This window comes from Pleurodeles waltl, chromosome 1_2 (assembly GCF_031143425.1).
Source record: "Pleurodeles waltl isolate 20211129_DDA chromosome 1_2, aPleWal1.hap1.20221129, whole genome shotgun sequence".
Taxonomy (NCBI): Eukaryota; Metazoa; Chordata; class Amphibia; order Caudata; family Salamandridae; genus Pleurodeles; species Pleurodeles waltl.
In genome coordinates this window covers 1,165,916,126-1,165,933,822 of record NC_090437.1, presented here as the reverse complement: position 1 = coordinate 1,165,933,822, position 17,697 = coordinate 1,165,916,126, and the positions used below count along the sequence as shown (strand labels likewise).

General features: G+C 47.9%; 1 protein-coding gene across 2 annotated transcripts in view; it reads left to right on the top strand.

Annotated features, from left to right (window-relative positions):
• PPP2R2C (protein phosphatase 2 regulatory subunit Bgamma) overlaps positions 1-17,185 on the top strand; it is a 463,465-nt gene extending 446,280 nt beyond the window's left edge. The window contains exon 10 of one of the 2 annotated variants that reach the window (XM_069203156.1): positions 12,295-17,185. In XM_069203156.1, coding sequence (XP_069059257.1) covers positions 12,295-12,586 — 292 coding nt within the window. In that variant the 3' untranslated portion in view covers positions 12,587-17,185. The remainder of the gene's footprint in view (positions 1-12,294) is intronic. The other variant, XM_069203160.1, reaches the window with a different exon arrangement.
• Positions 17,186-17,697: the final 512 nt, after the last annotated feature.

The following is a 17,697-nucleotide window of genomic DNA, read 5'->3' as shown; positions in this document are numbered from 1 at the left end:
CTAAGTAGGAAGGCTTTGAAGCACCGGGGTACCACCAGCACATGGGCTGACCCATGCTCAGCAACCTTAGGCTCACTTTAGCCCGTCGTCCCAGTAGATCAAGTGTGATCCAGACTCTTTGCCAGACACCTTGTCTGCAGCCTGCTGCTGCAACCCATTCAGAGTGGGGCATACCTTCTGTACCTCACAGAATGCTTCCCTGGTGGGTCCCCCTTCCTGCTGCCACTGAGTCAGCTCAGTACCTCCCCCAGTTCAGCCACCTTTTCCCCTGTAGGGTCTGGGGGTCCCCCTCAGGTTCAGCCTCCTCCCTGACCGTGGGAACTTCCAGAGCGGGTTTCCCGCGCCCCTTGCCCTTCCTCCTCCTGGCAGACACCTGGGCCACTCTTTCAGGCTCCAGGATCTCCTGATCATCCTAACAGGCTGTCATTGACTGGGTGGACACACACACACCCACCCAGGCTGACCCAACATCTCCAAGTTATACCTGGGTTCCACCTCCTTCCAAGGGGAATCCTCCAGGTCATAGCCAAGCAGACAATCTACAGTCATGGGTGGATTCACAGCTACTCTCAAGGCACCTGAGACCCCCCCCCATTCAAAGGGAACCTGTGCCACTCTGCATAGGCGCTCTGAGTTGTCTACCACAACTACGTGGTGAGGTACGTGGGGATCTGTCTGCTCTTCAGACACCAGGTGACTTCTCACAGTAGTCACATTGGCTCCTGTATCTCTCAGAGCCTCCACCCTCTGTCCTTTGATGGTCACCCAGTGCCTGTACTTTTTAGTGTTTTTGGACCATCTCACTGTCCCCTAGTGAGAAAAGGGTAATCTCAGCTGATTCCCACCCACCTGGAACCAACTCCTCCCCAAGCGCTACCCTGGCCAAATCCTGTGACTGAGCCCGGTGTCCACTTGGGACATTTGGGATCCCCCCTCACATGACCCACCTGGTGACATGCATAACACTTGCTGTGACCCTCCCTCTGCAGGCTTCCCTTAAAAAAAAACATAGCTTCTTTTCAACTGGGGTCTGGGAATCATAAACCTGGGAACTAGGTTGGGCCCTTTAGAGAACTCCCCATGTTAACCCTTACACCCCCACTTCTTCTGAGAGGTACCCTACCCACCCTTGGTGTGGTCTCCTGATACCTCTTTTGGACCATGGTGCTCTCCCAACGGTCCCCTTCCTGCGCAAACTTCCTGGTGTCAGTCAGCTTGCTAGCAATCAGGTGCTAGTGCAGCTCTGGAAAACAAAGACTGTACAAGTGCTCTCAAGCAATTAAGTTGTACAGCCCCTCATAAGTTGTTACCTTACTGCCCTTCACCCAACCTACCAGTGACTGCAGAGTCAACACATTCTACCCATGTTTAGGATTCCTTCTTCTTGTAGGACCTAAACTTGTCCTTATAATGCTCAGGGTTGAGGCCAGACCTTGTGAGTAGGGCGTCCTTCATGATGGTGTAGGTGAGTCCCTGAGGATCCCCTAAGGATCTCAAGGTGTCCCTCCCTTCCACCTCAAAGTGCTTCCACAGACCTGCCCCCAAATGTGCTTCAGGGACCATGTTCATGTGGAGAGCAGACTCATGCCCCTTAAACCACAAGTAGATATCATCCTCCCTCTTTTAATCCTTAACTAGGTCTTTGGGAATGTGCACCCTCCTTTCAGGCTGCACTGCAGTACTGCTGCCACCATCTCTACTAGCCTGGCTCCTCTGATCTAGTTCCTTCAAACTAAGCTCATGAGCCAGAAGTATTTCTTCTGCTCAATGGCCAGCCTTCTCTCCTCCATCTCCATTTTCAGCTTCTCCAACACAAATCGGTGCACTCTTTCTGCCTGTCTGTCCTGCCAGCCCCTCAGTGCCTTCTGCAGCTCCTCCTTCCTGGCACAGCTCCTAATGGGATAGGCAAGATCCTTACTGAACTGTTTCAGTTGAGCAACAGTATAACTCTCCAGCTTCTCCAACTCAAAAACAGCTCCAGCTAGTGCATTTCCAGACTGAGACATTATGACAAGTCAAACAAAAGTGCAAAGTTCCAAGGCAGAACAAAAAGTTCCCAATGAGAAGTTCAAAAGTCAAAAAAATTGAAGTAGATGAAGTCCAAGAAGAGAAAAAAGCAACATCACAAAAACAAGTGGTATGTGGTTACATGGTGGTCTGCACTGAAAATAGTAGCGTACACTTAATCACTGTATGTCAAGTACAAATACAAATTCAATCCTCACCGCTGATCACCAGTGTTGGAAATGGGGTCTTTGCTTGGCAGTCACATTGCCCCCTGTCCAAGCAAGGACCCTCACTCTAGTCAAGGCAAAGGAGAAACACCCCCGATGGCCCCCTTGGTAGCTTGGCACAAGCAGAAAGGCTTAACCCAGAAGCAATGTGTAAAGTATTTGTACCAACACACAGAGTAATACAGTAAAACACTACAAAATGAACACCACACAGGTTTAGAAAAATAGTAAATATTTATCTGTGTAAAAAAGACCAAATACGATAAAAATCCACAAAACACAATTAAAAATATGACTTTAACAATTAAAAACACAAAATTAGTGCATAGAAGCACCAATGCTACAATTTGATCTTAAGCAGCGTCGTGACAGAGTCAATTCCTACAATGCGACACCACTGGCACCATCTACGAAATCACCTGGACACCCAGGTACAGTACCTTAGCAAAAGAGTGGAAAACAGATGGCGCACGGAGTCGGGGAGCAAGGCGTCGCTGGATCCGATGTGGCGTCGGTTCCCGTGCTGGGAGGCGTCACAAAGAAGTGTCAGGTCCTTGCTGCTTAGCAGTTGGAGGTGAGGCAGCAGCGGTTGCGAGGAGTTGGTCCCTGGGCACCTCCAGCAACATCAAAGTCCGGCAAAATCACAATGCTGTGGGGCAACCTCATGAGGTTGTGGTCCTGTCACAGGGTGATAGGCGCTGCAGCGGAGTCAGGTGTCAAGAATTTCGGTGCTACAAGACTCCGATCATGCAAGTTCACGGGACGTCAGCGGTGTCAGTGACACAGGGCCTGTGGTCGGTGGGGTCATCGCTCTTCTGCCAGGTCCACAGCTTCAGGTGGCGTCACAGGTTCCATTCAGCAGCGTCCTTACAAATTCACACTGCATCGTCTGATGTCGGTTCACAGGATTATACAAGAAATTCACTCTTAGGGGTCCAGGAACTTGAATGGCACCCTCTGACGAGCTAGAGTCCACCACAGGCAGACTCAGAGACTGATTGGTGAAGCCTTTGCTGTCCTTGAGGCTTCAAAAACAGGAGGCAAGCTCAGTCCAAGCCCTTGGACTAACCGCTCAAGCAGGAATGCACAACAATGTCCAGTTTTTGTCCCATTTCACAGACAGAAGCAGCAAATGCAGGATAGCCCAACAAAACATAGTCACAGGCAGGAGCAGCATTTCTCCTCAGCATCTTCTCCTGGCAGAGCCTCTTGAATCCCTGAAGTAATGGTGAGGTGATCTAAAGTCTGGGATTTTGGGTCCAATACTTATACCCCATTCTACCTTTGAAGTTGCCCTACTTCAAAGAAAAGTCTCTGTTGTTTACAGGATCCTGCCTTACCTTGGCCAGGCCCCAGACATACACCAGCATTGTGTGAGGGCAGGCACAGCCCTATCAGGTGTGACTACTCCTCCCTCCACTTTAGCTCAGATGGCTCATCAGGATATGCAGGCTACACCCCAGCTCCCTTTGTGTCACTGTCCAGAGGAGCTTCACAAACAGCCCAACTGTCAGTCTGACCCAGACAGAGAATCCGAAACAGGCAGAGTCACAGAAAGGTTTAAGCAAGAATGCCTACTTTCTAAAAGTGGCATTTACAAACTAACAATCTAAAAACCAACTTCACTAAAAGATGTATTTTCAAATTCTGAGATCATAGACCCCAAACTATATATTTCTATCTGCTCTCAAAGAGAAACTACACTTTAAGGATATTTAAAGGCAGCCCCCGGGTTAACCTATGAAAGGGATGGGCCTTGCAACAGTGAAAACCACATTAGGCAGTATTTCACTGTTAGGACATGTAAAAACACATCACTACATGTCCTACCTCTAACATACACTGCACCCTGCCCATGAAGCTACTTAGGGCCTATCCTATAGGTGCCTTATATGTATAAAAAGGGAAGGTTTGGGCTTGGCAAGTGGGTAGACTTCCCAAGTTGAACTGGCTGTTTAAAACTGCACACACAGACACTGCAGTGGCAGATCTGAGACATGTTTACAGGGCTGCTCAGGTGGGTGGCACAATCAGTGCTGCAGACCCACTAGTAGCATTTGATTTACAGGCCAGTGGCACCTCCAGTGCACTTTACCAGGGACTTACTAGTAAATCAAATATGCCAATCATGGAAAAGCCAATTACACATACAATTTCACATAGGGAGCACTTGCACTTTAGCACTGGTCAGCATGGTAAAGTTCCCAGAGGAACAAAAGCAGCAAAAACAGTTCCGCACATAGCAACAACCTGGGAATTAGAGGCAAAAGGTTAGGGGAGACCACACCAAGGATACCAGGTCTAACATTGATGCTGCAGAGATGTCCAGAGGGCCATTTGGGACTGGATCTTAAACACAAGCTATTGGAATACTCCTGCGACTGGATATCAGGGTCTAGATTCTAAATATGTTGAGCCAAATGTACAAATAATTTTTTCGGTCCCCACGGCTCGATTCACAGAATCGGGCCATTTGCTACCGAAAAAATGCCTTTTTAAATGTACAAAAACCAAACTGCAATTCTAGTGAATCACAGTTTGGGACTGTGATGAAAAAACAGAATTGCTATTTGGAAGGGGCGTGTTGAATGCGCCCCTTCTAAACAGGGAATCTGAATTCTAAGTACCAATGTTTTGCACCGACATGGAGCTGCAAAACATTCGTACGTTGGTGATAGTAACCCATTTGCAAATGGGAAGGGGTCTCCTTGGGACACCTTCCCCTTTGAGAATGTCTAAAAAAATATTTTTCAAGAGCAGGCAGTGGTCCGAAGGACCACTGCCTGCTCTTCAAAAATAAAGATGAAAGTTTTTTTAATGCATCCCATTTTGATCAAGGTAAACGGGCTGCACTAAAAAGAAGATATTGCTTTATTCAAAAGCAGTCAGAGACATGATCGTCTGCTGACCCCAGCAGGCACCATCCTTGTGATGGCAGTGAATCTTAGAGGGTCTCAAATTGTGACCTACCTCATTAATTCTCATGAGAGGTCTACTCGCGGCCCATAACAAATTGCTAATTAGGAAATTAGGGGTAGATATATCTTTAGTACAATAATAATAGAAATTACCAAATAGCGATTTGCAAAAAATCGCCACTTGGTAATCATTGTTACTAATGCTAGTAGATCTGGCCCCTAGTCCTCCCAATTTGATGATTTTCGCTAATGTAGTTCTGCCATAAGAACATTTTCTTTTACATTGGATATTACTGTTCCAACTGGACAGAACTTTGAGTTGTGTTTTTTAAACACATTTTTAAATACATTTTCAGATTAGCAAGCTGTTTGGCGCTCCTCTTTTCCTTTCTGTGTCTAAAATGACTTCACTGCTGCCCCCTGTGGTCGCTTAGAGACTGGCCCAAGGCTCAGAGCAGGCGTTAAAAGGGGGCACACCATTTATTACAATGGGCTCCTATGTACTGTTCAGGGTTAGCACCAATATTTTGTCACTAACCCTGAACAGTACATCAATAGTGTAAAAGATTTTGATGCTATTGCCCCCTACCCTGTGCCATGGTGTGCCGTATTTTAAATACGGCGTTCACATGGTGGCGGTACCCTGGGAAAAGCTGGAATGCAGGTCAGTGGCTCACAGAGTAGGCACTGATCGAATGGCCACCTGCTGGCCCTCCAGGGCCTGCTGTGGGGATGGCACCACCTTCGTGCATTCTTTGGGAGCCATGCCATGTTTCCTGGATGGTTGCCTGGTCTGAGGAGGCGAGGATTGTGGTGGGATATGTCTTTGAGAGTCAGGGAAATGGTGGTCCAGCCAGTCTCTGGTCACCTCGGGGGCGTTGAAGAAATGAGAGCATTGTTCATGAATAATCTTGTGTTTAGCCTGGAAAATTAAGGCATAGGTGAGACCAGTTTTGCTCAAGTGGCATTTCACTTCTTGAAACGAGGACTGCTGCCACTGAGCAGCCAGGGTGGAGTCAGGGATCAATAAGACTGTCATGCCTTCAACAGTAAGTGGTGCGTTTTCGCGGGCTGCTCGGAGCAACAGGTCTCGGTCCCTAAAGTTAAGTAACCTTGCTACAATATCTTTGTGGGCACACCTGAAATAGGTTTTCTTGTTGGAATATGGTGCATCCTTTCAACCGTGAAGAGGTCTGACAGGCCCGTTGGGGCCACCGTAGTCAGGAGCAAAGTATCTATGAATTGGGTGGCATGGAGACCTTCTGTGCCCTCTGGCATACCCACTATGCGGACATTGTTTCTGCGTGCTCTCCCTTCCCATCTTTGGTGTGATCCTGGAGTTGATCCACCTATCTACACAACTGCGCCACCAGAGAGACATGTTCCTCTTGGCATGGGGTTATTGTGGCAGCGCCATCTCATTAGTTTTGACTCTTATCGCCAATTTGCAGTGGTCATCTTTAAAGAGGCTAATATCTGTGGTAATGACACCAAGTTCTTGTTCCATAGCAACTCTAGAATCTTGTATCTATTGTAGGATAATGTCCAGTTTGTCCACAGGGGGTGCCTTGATAGTAGGGGGTACACAATCTGCAGCAGTCAGATTTGACGAGCTTTCGGAGGGTGGGAATCGGCAGTGCGAGCACACATCCAGCTTAGGAGGTTTGGATTGTGTGCGCCCAATACTGAGTCCCTATGGCTGTAACAGACACCTCTAAGACAGCATGGTCTTCAGTCGGTAATGAGACGAGCAGGGGCCGGCCACAGCCCCGCCTTTACAGCTCACTCAAGGCCACCCATCTAGGGATCACAGACCGTAGGGAGGCTTGCAGGGATTCGAACATGGCGGCAAGAGTCATGACTCATTTGCTGTAGGTATCAGGTGATGGTTCTCAGGCTGTCAGTCAGAAGATCGTGCCTGTGGTGGGGGAGGAGGCTAAAGAATCCACTGCACTGGGAGGACAGTGTGTCCATCAAACTCATGCATGCACCTCAGTGACGATACTAACGTGCAGTTCAATCAGTGTATTCCACGCAGCCTGCCCCTCCACTGGCGCCACAAGTTAGATATGCTCATTGGCCCGCATGTAGTAGCAGCTTGGGGGGGTCTCGACAATCAAGGCTCAGAGTATCTGGAGCTCTGTGTGATTCCATGCAAGTCGTACGCCTCTCCACTCCAGACGCATTGTAGCATTGCATGCATGCACAACAGGCTCGGGAGCCCACCACTCAGGATTCCAGGCAAATCAGGCCACACCAGGCTGTGCAGGCCATCTCGCCAGCAGTCCAAGCCCTCAACCCCCTGTTCACCGCGCTCTTATGCCGCAGCATCAGGCAGTGTAGCAAAGTCTTGGGGTGATGCCCATATCCTGTCAGGTTCCCAGGTTGGTGTCCCCCTCCATCTTGGGTAGATCGGGATGGCAGCATCTAGCAGGTGCGGCAGCCAGCTGAGCTGTCAGCAGTTGGGCCGTGGCATGCACGGTCAGATCTCCTGATCGGCACCCTCCGCTCATGTTGGGGTCACAGCGGTTGAGGTCAGCCCAGCCTGCAGAGCCCCAGTGCCCTCTGCATCAAGCAGTGTTAATTATCGGGCTGCAGTCGCCCAAGGAGTCATTCGCGGGTCTGTGACCACCGATCCGGGGCTCACGTGGTCTCGGGGCTGCTCCACTCTGTCAGCTAGGCGCACCCACCCAAGCTTTGTCCTGCACAAGGCAACTGCATCAAGCAGTGGGCAAAGGCGAAGTCCTGTGCACAATAGGTGGGCCCGGATGTTGTCTGGTGTTAATATCCAGGAGATTGTTGGGTCCGGGGTCCGGGAACTCCAGAATCAATCAATCAATCAATCAATCACTGCATTTGTAAAGCGCGCTACATACCCGCAAGGGTCTCAAGGCGCTGGGGAGGGGGGGTGCTACTGGTCGAAGAGCCAGGTCTTGAGGAGTCTTCTGAAGGCCAGCAGGTCCTGGGTCTGTCGTAGGATGGTGGGGAGAGTGTTCCAGGTCTTGGCGGCGAGGTAGGAGAAGGATCTGCCGCCGGCTGTGGTTTTTCGGATGCGGGGGACTGTGGCGAGGGCGAGGTTGGCTGAGCGGAGGCTTCGGGTGGGGGTGTGGAAGCTGAGTCGGTTGTTGAGGTAGGTGGGTCCGGTGTTGTGCAGTACTTTGTGTGCGTGGATCAGGAGCTTGAAGGTGATCCTTTTGTTGATGGGGAGCCAGTGCAGGCCTCTTAGGTGGAGTGTGATGTGGCTGCGGCGGGGGACATCGAGGATGAGTCGGGCCGAGGTGTTCTGGATGCGTTGGAGTCGTCTCAGGAGCTTGTTTGTAGTTCCTGAGTAGAGGGCGTTCCCGTAGTCGAGTCTGTTGGTGATGAGGGCCTGGGTAACGGTTTTTCTCGTGTCAAGGGGGATCCATTTGAAGATCCTGCGGAGCATACGGAGGGTGTTGAAGCAGGACGCGGAGATGGCGTTGACTTGCCTGGTCATGGAGAGAGTGGAGTCGAGGATGACCCCCAGGTTGCGTGCGTGGTCCGTGGGTTCCGGGGCTGTGCCTAGTGACGTGGGCCACCAAGAGTCGTCCCAGGCTGATGGGGTGGGTCCGAGAATGAGGACCTCCGTCTTGTCTGAGTTCAGCTTCAGTCTGCTGTCCTTCATCCAGTCGGCTATGGCCTTCATTCCTCGATGGAGGTTAGCGTTGGCGGTGTCGGGATCTTCGGTGAGGGATATGATCAGCTGGGTGTCGTCGGCGTAGGAGACGATGTTGAGGTTGTGTTGTCATGCGACGTGGGCGAGGGGGGCAAAGTAGATATTGAACAGTGTCGGGCTGAGGGAGGATCCCTGTGGGACGCCGCAGATGATCTCAGTGGTTTTGGAGCGGAAGGGTGGGAGGCGGACGCTCTGGGTTCTGCCAGAGAGGAAGGATGTGGTCCAGGCCAGGGCCTTCTCTTGGATACCGGCGTCATGGAGGCGTGCTGATAGGGTGCGGTGGCAGACCGTGTCAAAGGCTGCTGATAGGTCCAGGAGGATGAGGGCAGCTGTTTCTCCTTTGTCCATCAGGGTCCGGATGTCGTCAGTGGCTGCGATGAGGGTGGTCTCGGTGCTGTGGTTACTGCGAAAACCAGATTGGGACGGGTCCAGGAAGTTGTTGACTTCGAGGTAGCGGGTCAGCTGTTTGTTGACAATCTTCTCGGTCACTTTTGCCGGGAAAGGGAGCAGGGAGATGGGACGGAAGTTCTTGAGGTCCTTGGGGTCCGCCTTGGGCTTCTTCACAAGGGCGTTGATCTCGGCGTGCTTCCAGCTTTCTGGGAAGGTTGCTGTCTCGAAGGAACAGTTGATTGTTTTCCGGAGGTGGGGCGCGATGGCTACGCTGGCTTTGTTGAAGACGTGGTGAGGGCAGGGGTCCGATGGGGATCCGGAGTGGATGGAGTTCATGGTTTTGATGGTGTCTTCGTCGCTGACGCTGGACCAGGCGGTCAGGCGACTGGTGCGAGTGGTAGTCGCAGGGGTGGTGGACTCGGTGGTGGGTGAGGGGGGGTCGGGGTTGAAGCTGTCGTGGATGTCGGTGATCTTGCGGTGGAAGAAGGTGGCCAGGGAGTCGCACAGGTCTTGAGATGGCGGGATTTCGTTGGTGATCGAGCTGGGGTTGGAGAGTTCTTTCACGATGCTGAAGAGCTCTTTGGTGTTGTGTGCGTTGTTGTCTAGGCGGTCCTTGAAGGCGGTCTTCTTGGCGGTCCTGATGAGTTGGTGATGTCTGCGGGTGGCACTCTTGAGGGCTGTGTGGTTGTCTGGTGTTCGGTCGTGGAGCCATTTCTTCTCCAGCTTCCGACAGGTGTGCTTGGAGATACGGAGGTCCTCGGTGAACCAGGCGGCTTTCTTGTTGGTGTGGTTGGTTGTAAAGGTCTTGAGAGGGGCGAGGGTGTTGGCGCAGTCGTTGATCCACTGTGTGAGGTTGGTCGCGGCAGTGTCTGGGTCGGTGGGGTTGGTGGGTGGTCTCAGGGCGAGGGCGGTAGTCAGTTGGTCCCCGGTGACCTTGCCCCAGCAGCAGCGTGGTAGCTGTTGGGTGCGGGGGTGTGTGGTGGGTTTTCTGAAGGTGAAGTGGACGCATCTGTGGTCGGTCCAGTGTGGTTCGGTGGTGTGGTTGAAGGAGACGTGGGGGCTTGCGGAGAAGATGGGGTCAAGCGTGTGTCCAGCGGCGTGAGTGGGTGTCGTTACTAGCTGTTTGAGTCCGAGGTTGGCGAGGTTGTCGATCAGGGCGGTGGAGTTGGCGTCGTTGTTGTTCTCGAGGTGGAAGTTCAGGTCCCCGAGGAGGATGTAGTCCGTGGAAGCGAGGGCGTGGGTGCTGATGAGGTCAGCGATGGTGTCACTGAACTGTGGGCGGGGTCCGGGAGGTCTGTAGATGAGAGTTCCTCTGAGGGTGGTGTTGGGGTCGGTGTGGATCTGGAAGTGCATGTTCTCGGCGGTGGTGAGGGTGTCATCGGTGTTCGTTGAGATTTTGATGGAGTCTTTGTGGATTATGGCGATTCCTCCTCCCACTCCGTTGGTGCGGTCTCTGCGGGAGATCTTGTAGCCCTGTGGGATGGCTATGGCAATGTCTGGTGCTGAGGTGGCGTTCAGCCAGGTCTCCGTCAGGAAGGCAACGTCAGGGGCAGTGGAGTCTAGGAGGTCCCAAAGTTCGATGGCGTGCTTGCGAGCAGAGCGGGTGTTGAGGAGGATGCAGCGGAGGTGGTTGGGTTCTCTGGCTGGTGGTGTGGAGGGTTGGATGCTGGAGAATCTGCAGTTCCGGCAGGTGAAAGGCCCCTGGGTGCGTTTCGGGGTGGCCCGGTAGCAGGGCTGGTCTCGTCTGGTGTTGAGTGCGTGGAGGGTGCTTGCGTCGTAGTGCAGTCTGGCGTTGCGGGGGGTGCGGGTTCCAGGGGTTCTGGTGCTGGTGCTGGGTGCGGTCCAGGCGCGGACGGGCGCAGACGGGCTTGCCTTAGGCACGCCTTCGGCGCGCCAGCGGCGCGCCCGCTGCGCGCCCGCTTTGCGGCCTCCATATGAGGGCAGAGGGAGGGAGGAGCAGCTGGGAGGTGGGAGCGGGGCGGCCAATGGGAGTGAAGGGGGCGGGGCAGCAGGGGCTCAGCAGCAAGGGAAAAACCCGGGGAAAAACCCAGGGGAAAACCCAGGGAAAAAACGGCGGGAAAAGACGGCGGGAGAGGGACAACAGAGCACAGGGGTACAGAAGCAAAACACAGGGGCACAGAATGGAAAAAACAAGTGGCACAGAAGCACAAGCTCAGGGGAATAGAAAAAAGGGAGCGAGTAGTCAGGCGGCAAAAGTGGCAACGGAGGTTCAACCCACAGGGGGCTGCGTGGCAGATGGGGGGAGCGACCTGCCTGGTGACAGGGTCAAAGGTCGCTGAATCACAGAATCACACGTCACACATCTTGGTCGGTTGGACACCCGTCCCCTCGATGCATGAAACACGCATCTACGTATTAGTGGCATTTGTGGTTCTATATTTCCTAAGTGTGTTTTTTTTGGCTAGTTGTGACCCGTATCAGGTGCATTGTCTATGAAGATGACCTTGATTTTTGTGTCATGATAAGGATGAGTCAGAAATTCCTACAGAAATCAGTTTCCTTTTGTGGGTGGGCTACTTCGAAATTTGTGTGTGCTCAGTCACAGTCTGTATCAGCACTGTAGCCTCTCTCTATCATAGCACAACACTTTGATTGCTTCTATTCAGTAATTAAGTGTTGCCTTCTCTTTGGTGCCACACCATGTAGACTCATGTGAAGAACTCTGCAATTATAAGGGCGTGATATTGTAGTTCTGCGTGCACCACTTGTTAAAAATAAACTTACTACACATGATCTATGCAACAAAGGTGACATAAAAAGAAATTTAATTCTCTTGAATTTGTGGTATTAACGAGGAGACGTATAAATTAATATACATATATGCACTACTAATATTATTTAGAAAAATGTGCTACATACATTGCATGCTATAAGTGATATTAATACAAACTACCAATAGTGTACTAGTCAAAATCTGTCTAGTAGATTTTGTGTTCACAAATTCGGTCTGGTACTTTGCCATACTCATTCTGTTGTTTCAAGATTAAAGTATTCTTTTGGGTGACTGTCCTCTCACTTTGGTTTATTTCTGCAGTGTCATCATGACGGGAGCGTACAACAACTTCTTTCGGATGTTCGACCGAAACACCAAGCGTGACGTCACGTTAGAAGCCTCGCGTGAAAGCAGCAAACCACGAGCAATTCTCAAACCACGCCGGGTGTGCATTGGCGGCAAGAGAAGGAAGGACGACATAAGTGTGGACAGTTTGGACTTCACGAAGAAGATCTTGCACACCGCATGGCATCCAAATGAGAACATAATTGCCATAGCAGCGACAAACAATCTGTACATATTTCAAGATAAAGTAAATTCGGAAATGCACTAGGTTTATCAATATTTCTCTGTAATTGTAAGCCTGCCTTCTGAGAGGCGTATCAGGTGATTTGTAGAAGAGTGTGGTAATTGTGAGGTGGAATGTGTATGGTAATTTCCCACAGTCTGCCCCGGGACTGGCAGTTGTTAGCTGCTGTGGAGCATTGCTGCAAAAGTGCTGTGGTTGGCCTTGCGCGGAATACTTCAGATTCTACGGTGGCTACCCTAGAGTTCTTAAAACCCAGGGATTATTATTATTGTTTTTTTATCATTGCCATTAGACAATTGATCTTAAATAAATAAAACTATTTTCTTTTACGATCTCAATATGTCAAAATGGCAGCAATAACCACTTTCCCCCCAGAAGCTGCAGGTTGTATGCAGAGTAGTAAGGCACAGTATTGCCATGACTAAATTCAATTTCACTGCAAGTGACTATTATCCTAGGTGATGTAAGCCATTTTGTTTTTTCAAAGACATCATAGACGCTTCTTTTATATACTCCTAAATCGGTGATACATGCTACCTAAAGAAACAATGCCCAGATTATGTCGTAGGCGCCAGGAACATTTTAGACATGCAAGTCTAAACTACATGTAATCCTTATTTTAGGAGACCCATGGCTGCCAATTTTTTTTTTCAAACATCCCTTGAGTTAAAATAACATCAAAGAGTTCTAAAGCTGACCATACAATATTTTCTTTGAAAATGTACAGCAGCTTATCTTCAGTATTTCAACAATTATCTCATAAATCTAGTCTCCGTGTGTTCTTGTGTTTTACTTTTGTTAGGTCTCCGCCTTAGACCGGTGACCTGTTGCTTTCAATAAAAAACGAAAACTTAAAGTTGGCTTTGGGTCAGCACCTTGCTCACGATTGGACGGCCTTCTTGTTTTATTAAGTCTGCTGTGAACTGTATTTAAGAAGTACTTGGCTTTGGGTCAGCACCTTGCTCACGATTGGACGGCCTTCTTGTTTTATTAAGTCTGCTGTGAACTGTATTTAAGAAGTACTCTAATTAATTTTTTTTTTTTTTTTTTTACATGCCAAAATGCTAGAACGTGTTAGACATGAAGAAAAGGAATCAATGATATTTGGATCTATAGAAGGTCCTTCCCACCCTTCTGTATGCAAACGTGTAGATTTAAATAACACAGTCCTGGAAAGGTTCTGCACTTCCGGGATGGTTTTTAACCTAGGACAAGAGATGAGGCGAGAAGCCTTTCAGCATGCTTTAAAAAAACCTGCAGGGAAATCGGTAAGAAAATAAGTCTATACGACCCAATGTCCAGAACACAGCAGTTTAAGACAGGATTGATCCCATCACCTTTGGGATCAATCTTCTCAACATGCACTCCTCCAAATAAGGTTACCCTACAGCCTCAACCAGTCCACATCAACGTTTTTTTAAAACTGGGAAACACGCAAATACATATGCATGCTTTTCTACCTTAATAGGTTAAAACACCTAGCTGCTTACTGGGGTGACAGGTTATACAAATGTTTTATATGAATATGATGCCTTGAGCTCACATATGAAATATATATGTTTGAACTTTTTCTAACCAAATGCTGTATACCTTTGTGTAAAAAGCACAAACGTGCATGTGCATCCACTTGCAGCCATAAACCCCACTGTATGACATGTATGGGCTACTTTTCCAAGTGAATGAGGAATGTTTCATTATCCTGTATACTCTAGAAGACATGGCCAGTATTATATGTACATACTTAAGCTAATGCAATTTAACTATGTTTCGTTTATGTAAAAAGGTGTAAGAATGTGGTAAATTGTATATACAAAACTTCTCTCGAGGAAAAGCTATAGCTTCAAAGAGATCATTTTTATTATTATTTTCAGATTTTTTCAATAACTTGTATAGCTCCTTCTAACCACCCACTGTACTTGGCATTAGATTAGCAAATTAATCGAACGGAATGGCCTTCAACTTCTGCAACAACACCTGTAGTCAATGGCACTGTAGAACCATCATAGTTAGAAATTTAAATACAGTCCTTGAGCTTTTTTGTGTTTTAAAAAAAACTGACCACATTGCTTCTACTCACTTCTTTCCTTCACAAGGTTGTACTTGCATTCCACAGACCAAGTGAATGAGGGATTATAGTCACTATTCGGTACCTACGAGCTCAGGTATCGGACGTCTGCGTTGAAATCTATTTTCAGGCTTTGAAACTGTGGATTCAACTGTTTACATTAAATGCATCTTCACCTAGTATTTACTCAGTGGTCCAGTTCCCACACTGAACCCCTTTCACAAGTTTCCTTCTTAGTATAGTCCTTTATTTCCATAACAGGCCTAATTTCACCAACTAATACAGCACAGAAAGGGGCATATTTATATTCTGTTTGCGCTGAATTAGCGTACTTTTTTATGCTAACTCAGTGCAAACTTAACTCCATAGTTATATTTTGGCGCTAGACATGTCTAGTGCCAAAATATTGGAGTTAAAGTCATTTTTTGCCTGCGGAAAACTACCTTGCATCAATGAGATACAAGGCAGGCGTTCCTGGGCAGAAAAATAACGATATGGCCTCAGCTCCATATTTATCCCCCATGCTAAGATCAAGCACGGGGGGCCTTAAATAATGGCGCTAAGCTTGCTTACCGCCATTATTTATCGCATGGGTCAGGGCAGGCGTTAGGGAACCTCTGGGCCTTTTTCCAGGGCATGGCAATTGGGGTGGTGGGCATGACTCCTGTCTTAACTAAGATAAGAGTCATGTCCATGGAGTTTTAATGTCAGTAAATGATGCTAGTCTGGTTTGAGGCATTATTTATGCCTCTGCCCATACTAGCGTCATCTTTTGACGCTAAACCCTCTGTTGCCCCTACACCGCACCCACCCGTCTAGCGTCCTTTTTAATGACGCTAGCCGGGCCTTACCGCTGGCTACCGTCATACCATAAATATGACGTCTGGCCAGGATCTTGGGATGCCGCTAGCTGGCGGTATACTTTTTGATGCTAAACTACGTTAGCACAGTTTAGCTTCAAAAAGTATAAATAAGGGCAAAGTTTCCTACTCATTGCTGGGATCAGGAGAACCACGGGAAATGCCTACTCTTGATCAGGTTATGCCTCCATTCAAGCCTCACCAGCTCCATTTCCCCAGTCCACGTGTGACTGCTATATCCTGCATCAATGGCCATTAGCAGATACAATTAATACTCTGAACTCATGTAAAGTATGGCATTGTGTTTGCTATTACCCCAAAAAGGAAACCCACCTTTATGTTACTGAATACAGCAGCCAGCCAAAGCTATGATATGTCCTTGTATGCTACATTGTGCAGGATCAGTGCTTGCGCATTGGAGTATTGTTGAGGCCAGTCAAACGTTTAGAGTCACAAAAACTCCTCCCAAGTTGTGTAGTCCAATTGATGAGGTTCTGTTCTCAACAGCTGTGAAGATGATTTCAGAAGACCCAATCTGCATTCTGACATTTTCTTGCTGTTGACTTTCATTGGGTGTCTCTTATCATATTCTGTGTAACCTTAGCCCCTGCATCTTGCTGCACGTTTTATGTTGTTGCTGCAGCAAACTCATTTCATAGATAAGTTCCTACCATAAGTATTAACACCCCCTTGTTGAGTTCCACCACTCGGACTTGACGTTCACCCCTCCACTTTAAGTCTGTTTTGACAATAGAGAACCTTACTCTGCTGTACACATCCAAATATGAACAGAACACGGAGGCAGACTGAGCCTTTCCCAATACTAAAAACATTTCAGATTCCAAAATGAGGAAAGCCCCTGACAACTAGAACCGGAGGGATCAATGGTACCCCAAATCAAGGATTAAAATACCAATGAAAACAATTCAAATATGAAAACCCATTTTTGTACTTCAACAAAAACTCTTCATGCTAATTCTTCAAAAAAAAAGTATGAAATCTACCAATCATAGGCTTCCTTCTTTGATCTTCAGAGTTTTCCATCTTTCAGGAGATTCACAAAAATTCCAATGGCAAATCCTTACTGGCTGTCTTCCAATGCTTCCTCGTGAGGATTATAAATGTTGTAAAATACAGGCTTAGTCACATACTCGTTCCCATCCAGGAACCAAACGTAATCCTACTTTATATAGGAATAACTTTTGTTTTCTGAAAGATGCAGCTATGTTTAATGTTTGCGAATGTCCACATACTTCGGTTTTCACATGGCCATCCTCCTATTCACCCAAATACATTAGCCCACGTCTACTCTTAAATTTAGAAATGTGGACACATCTTTCACACATACATGTGTTTGCAAGTCCCAAGTGGAATGTCCAGAAACCAATCTTGAAAGTTATTCCTACAATCACGAATACAAATCACTGTTTCTTTTAAGATTTGAAAAATATTTGCTTTTTGACTGTATAAAAAACATATTCCATATTTAGTTTGAGGTATGTTTTATTCTTTTCAGCTTCTGGTGTTGTAGTGATTTGTGGTAATGTTGCAGATCTGAGTTGAAAGCTACTGATCCTCATTGCGTCTTTCTTTTGTGTCACAAATGATTCAACTGACCTTGTTGCATAAAAATATAAATATGTTAATAGTAACTTTTTCAATAAAATGAATAAAAAAATTGCAAATACAATAGAGTTTACAACTGTATTTTATGTATGCATTTGTAAGAGTAAGAATAACACAACTATGTACGTTCACTTTCAAAATGAAAATGTATTGTGGGGGTGGTTGCTTTAGCTCTTCCATGACCAGATATGCAAAGCGAATTCCCACTTAGGAACAGTTTATTAACCTCAAATGCAGTGAAATCTGCCAGTCCAATAGCTTGAGGTGCTTTATGAACAAATATGAATTATTTGGATGAGTCAAGAGGATGCTATAGGGAGGGAATGGAAAGGCCAGATGAAGGCACAATCCGAAACTGCATCAGAAGGATCTCTGCATGACCAATTTCTAAAAATCAGAATGGACTCCTTTGTGCCTATTATTACGGACTTCCCACTCTTATTACTTTCAGTGTACTGAACAGGCGTGTAGCTCCAGCGGGGTGTCTGTAGTATTACACCCCCCTAAAACTTGTATTCTTTAGTAAATAGTTGGGTACAAGTGCTTTCAGTTGGGTTATGTGAAGTGTCTGTCGTATTGCACCT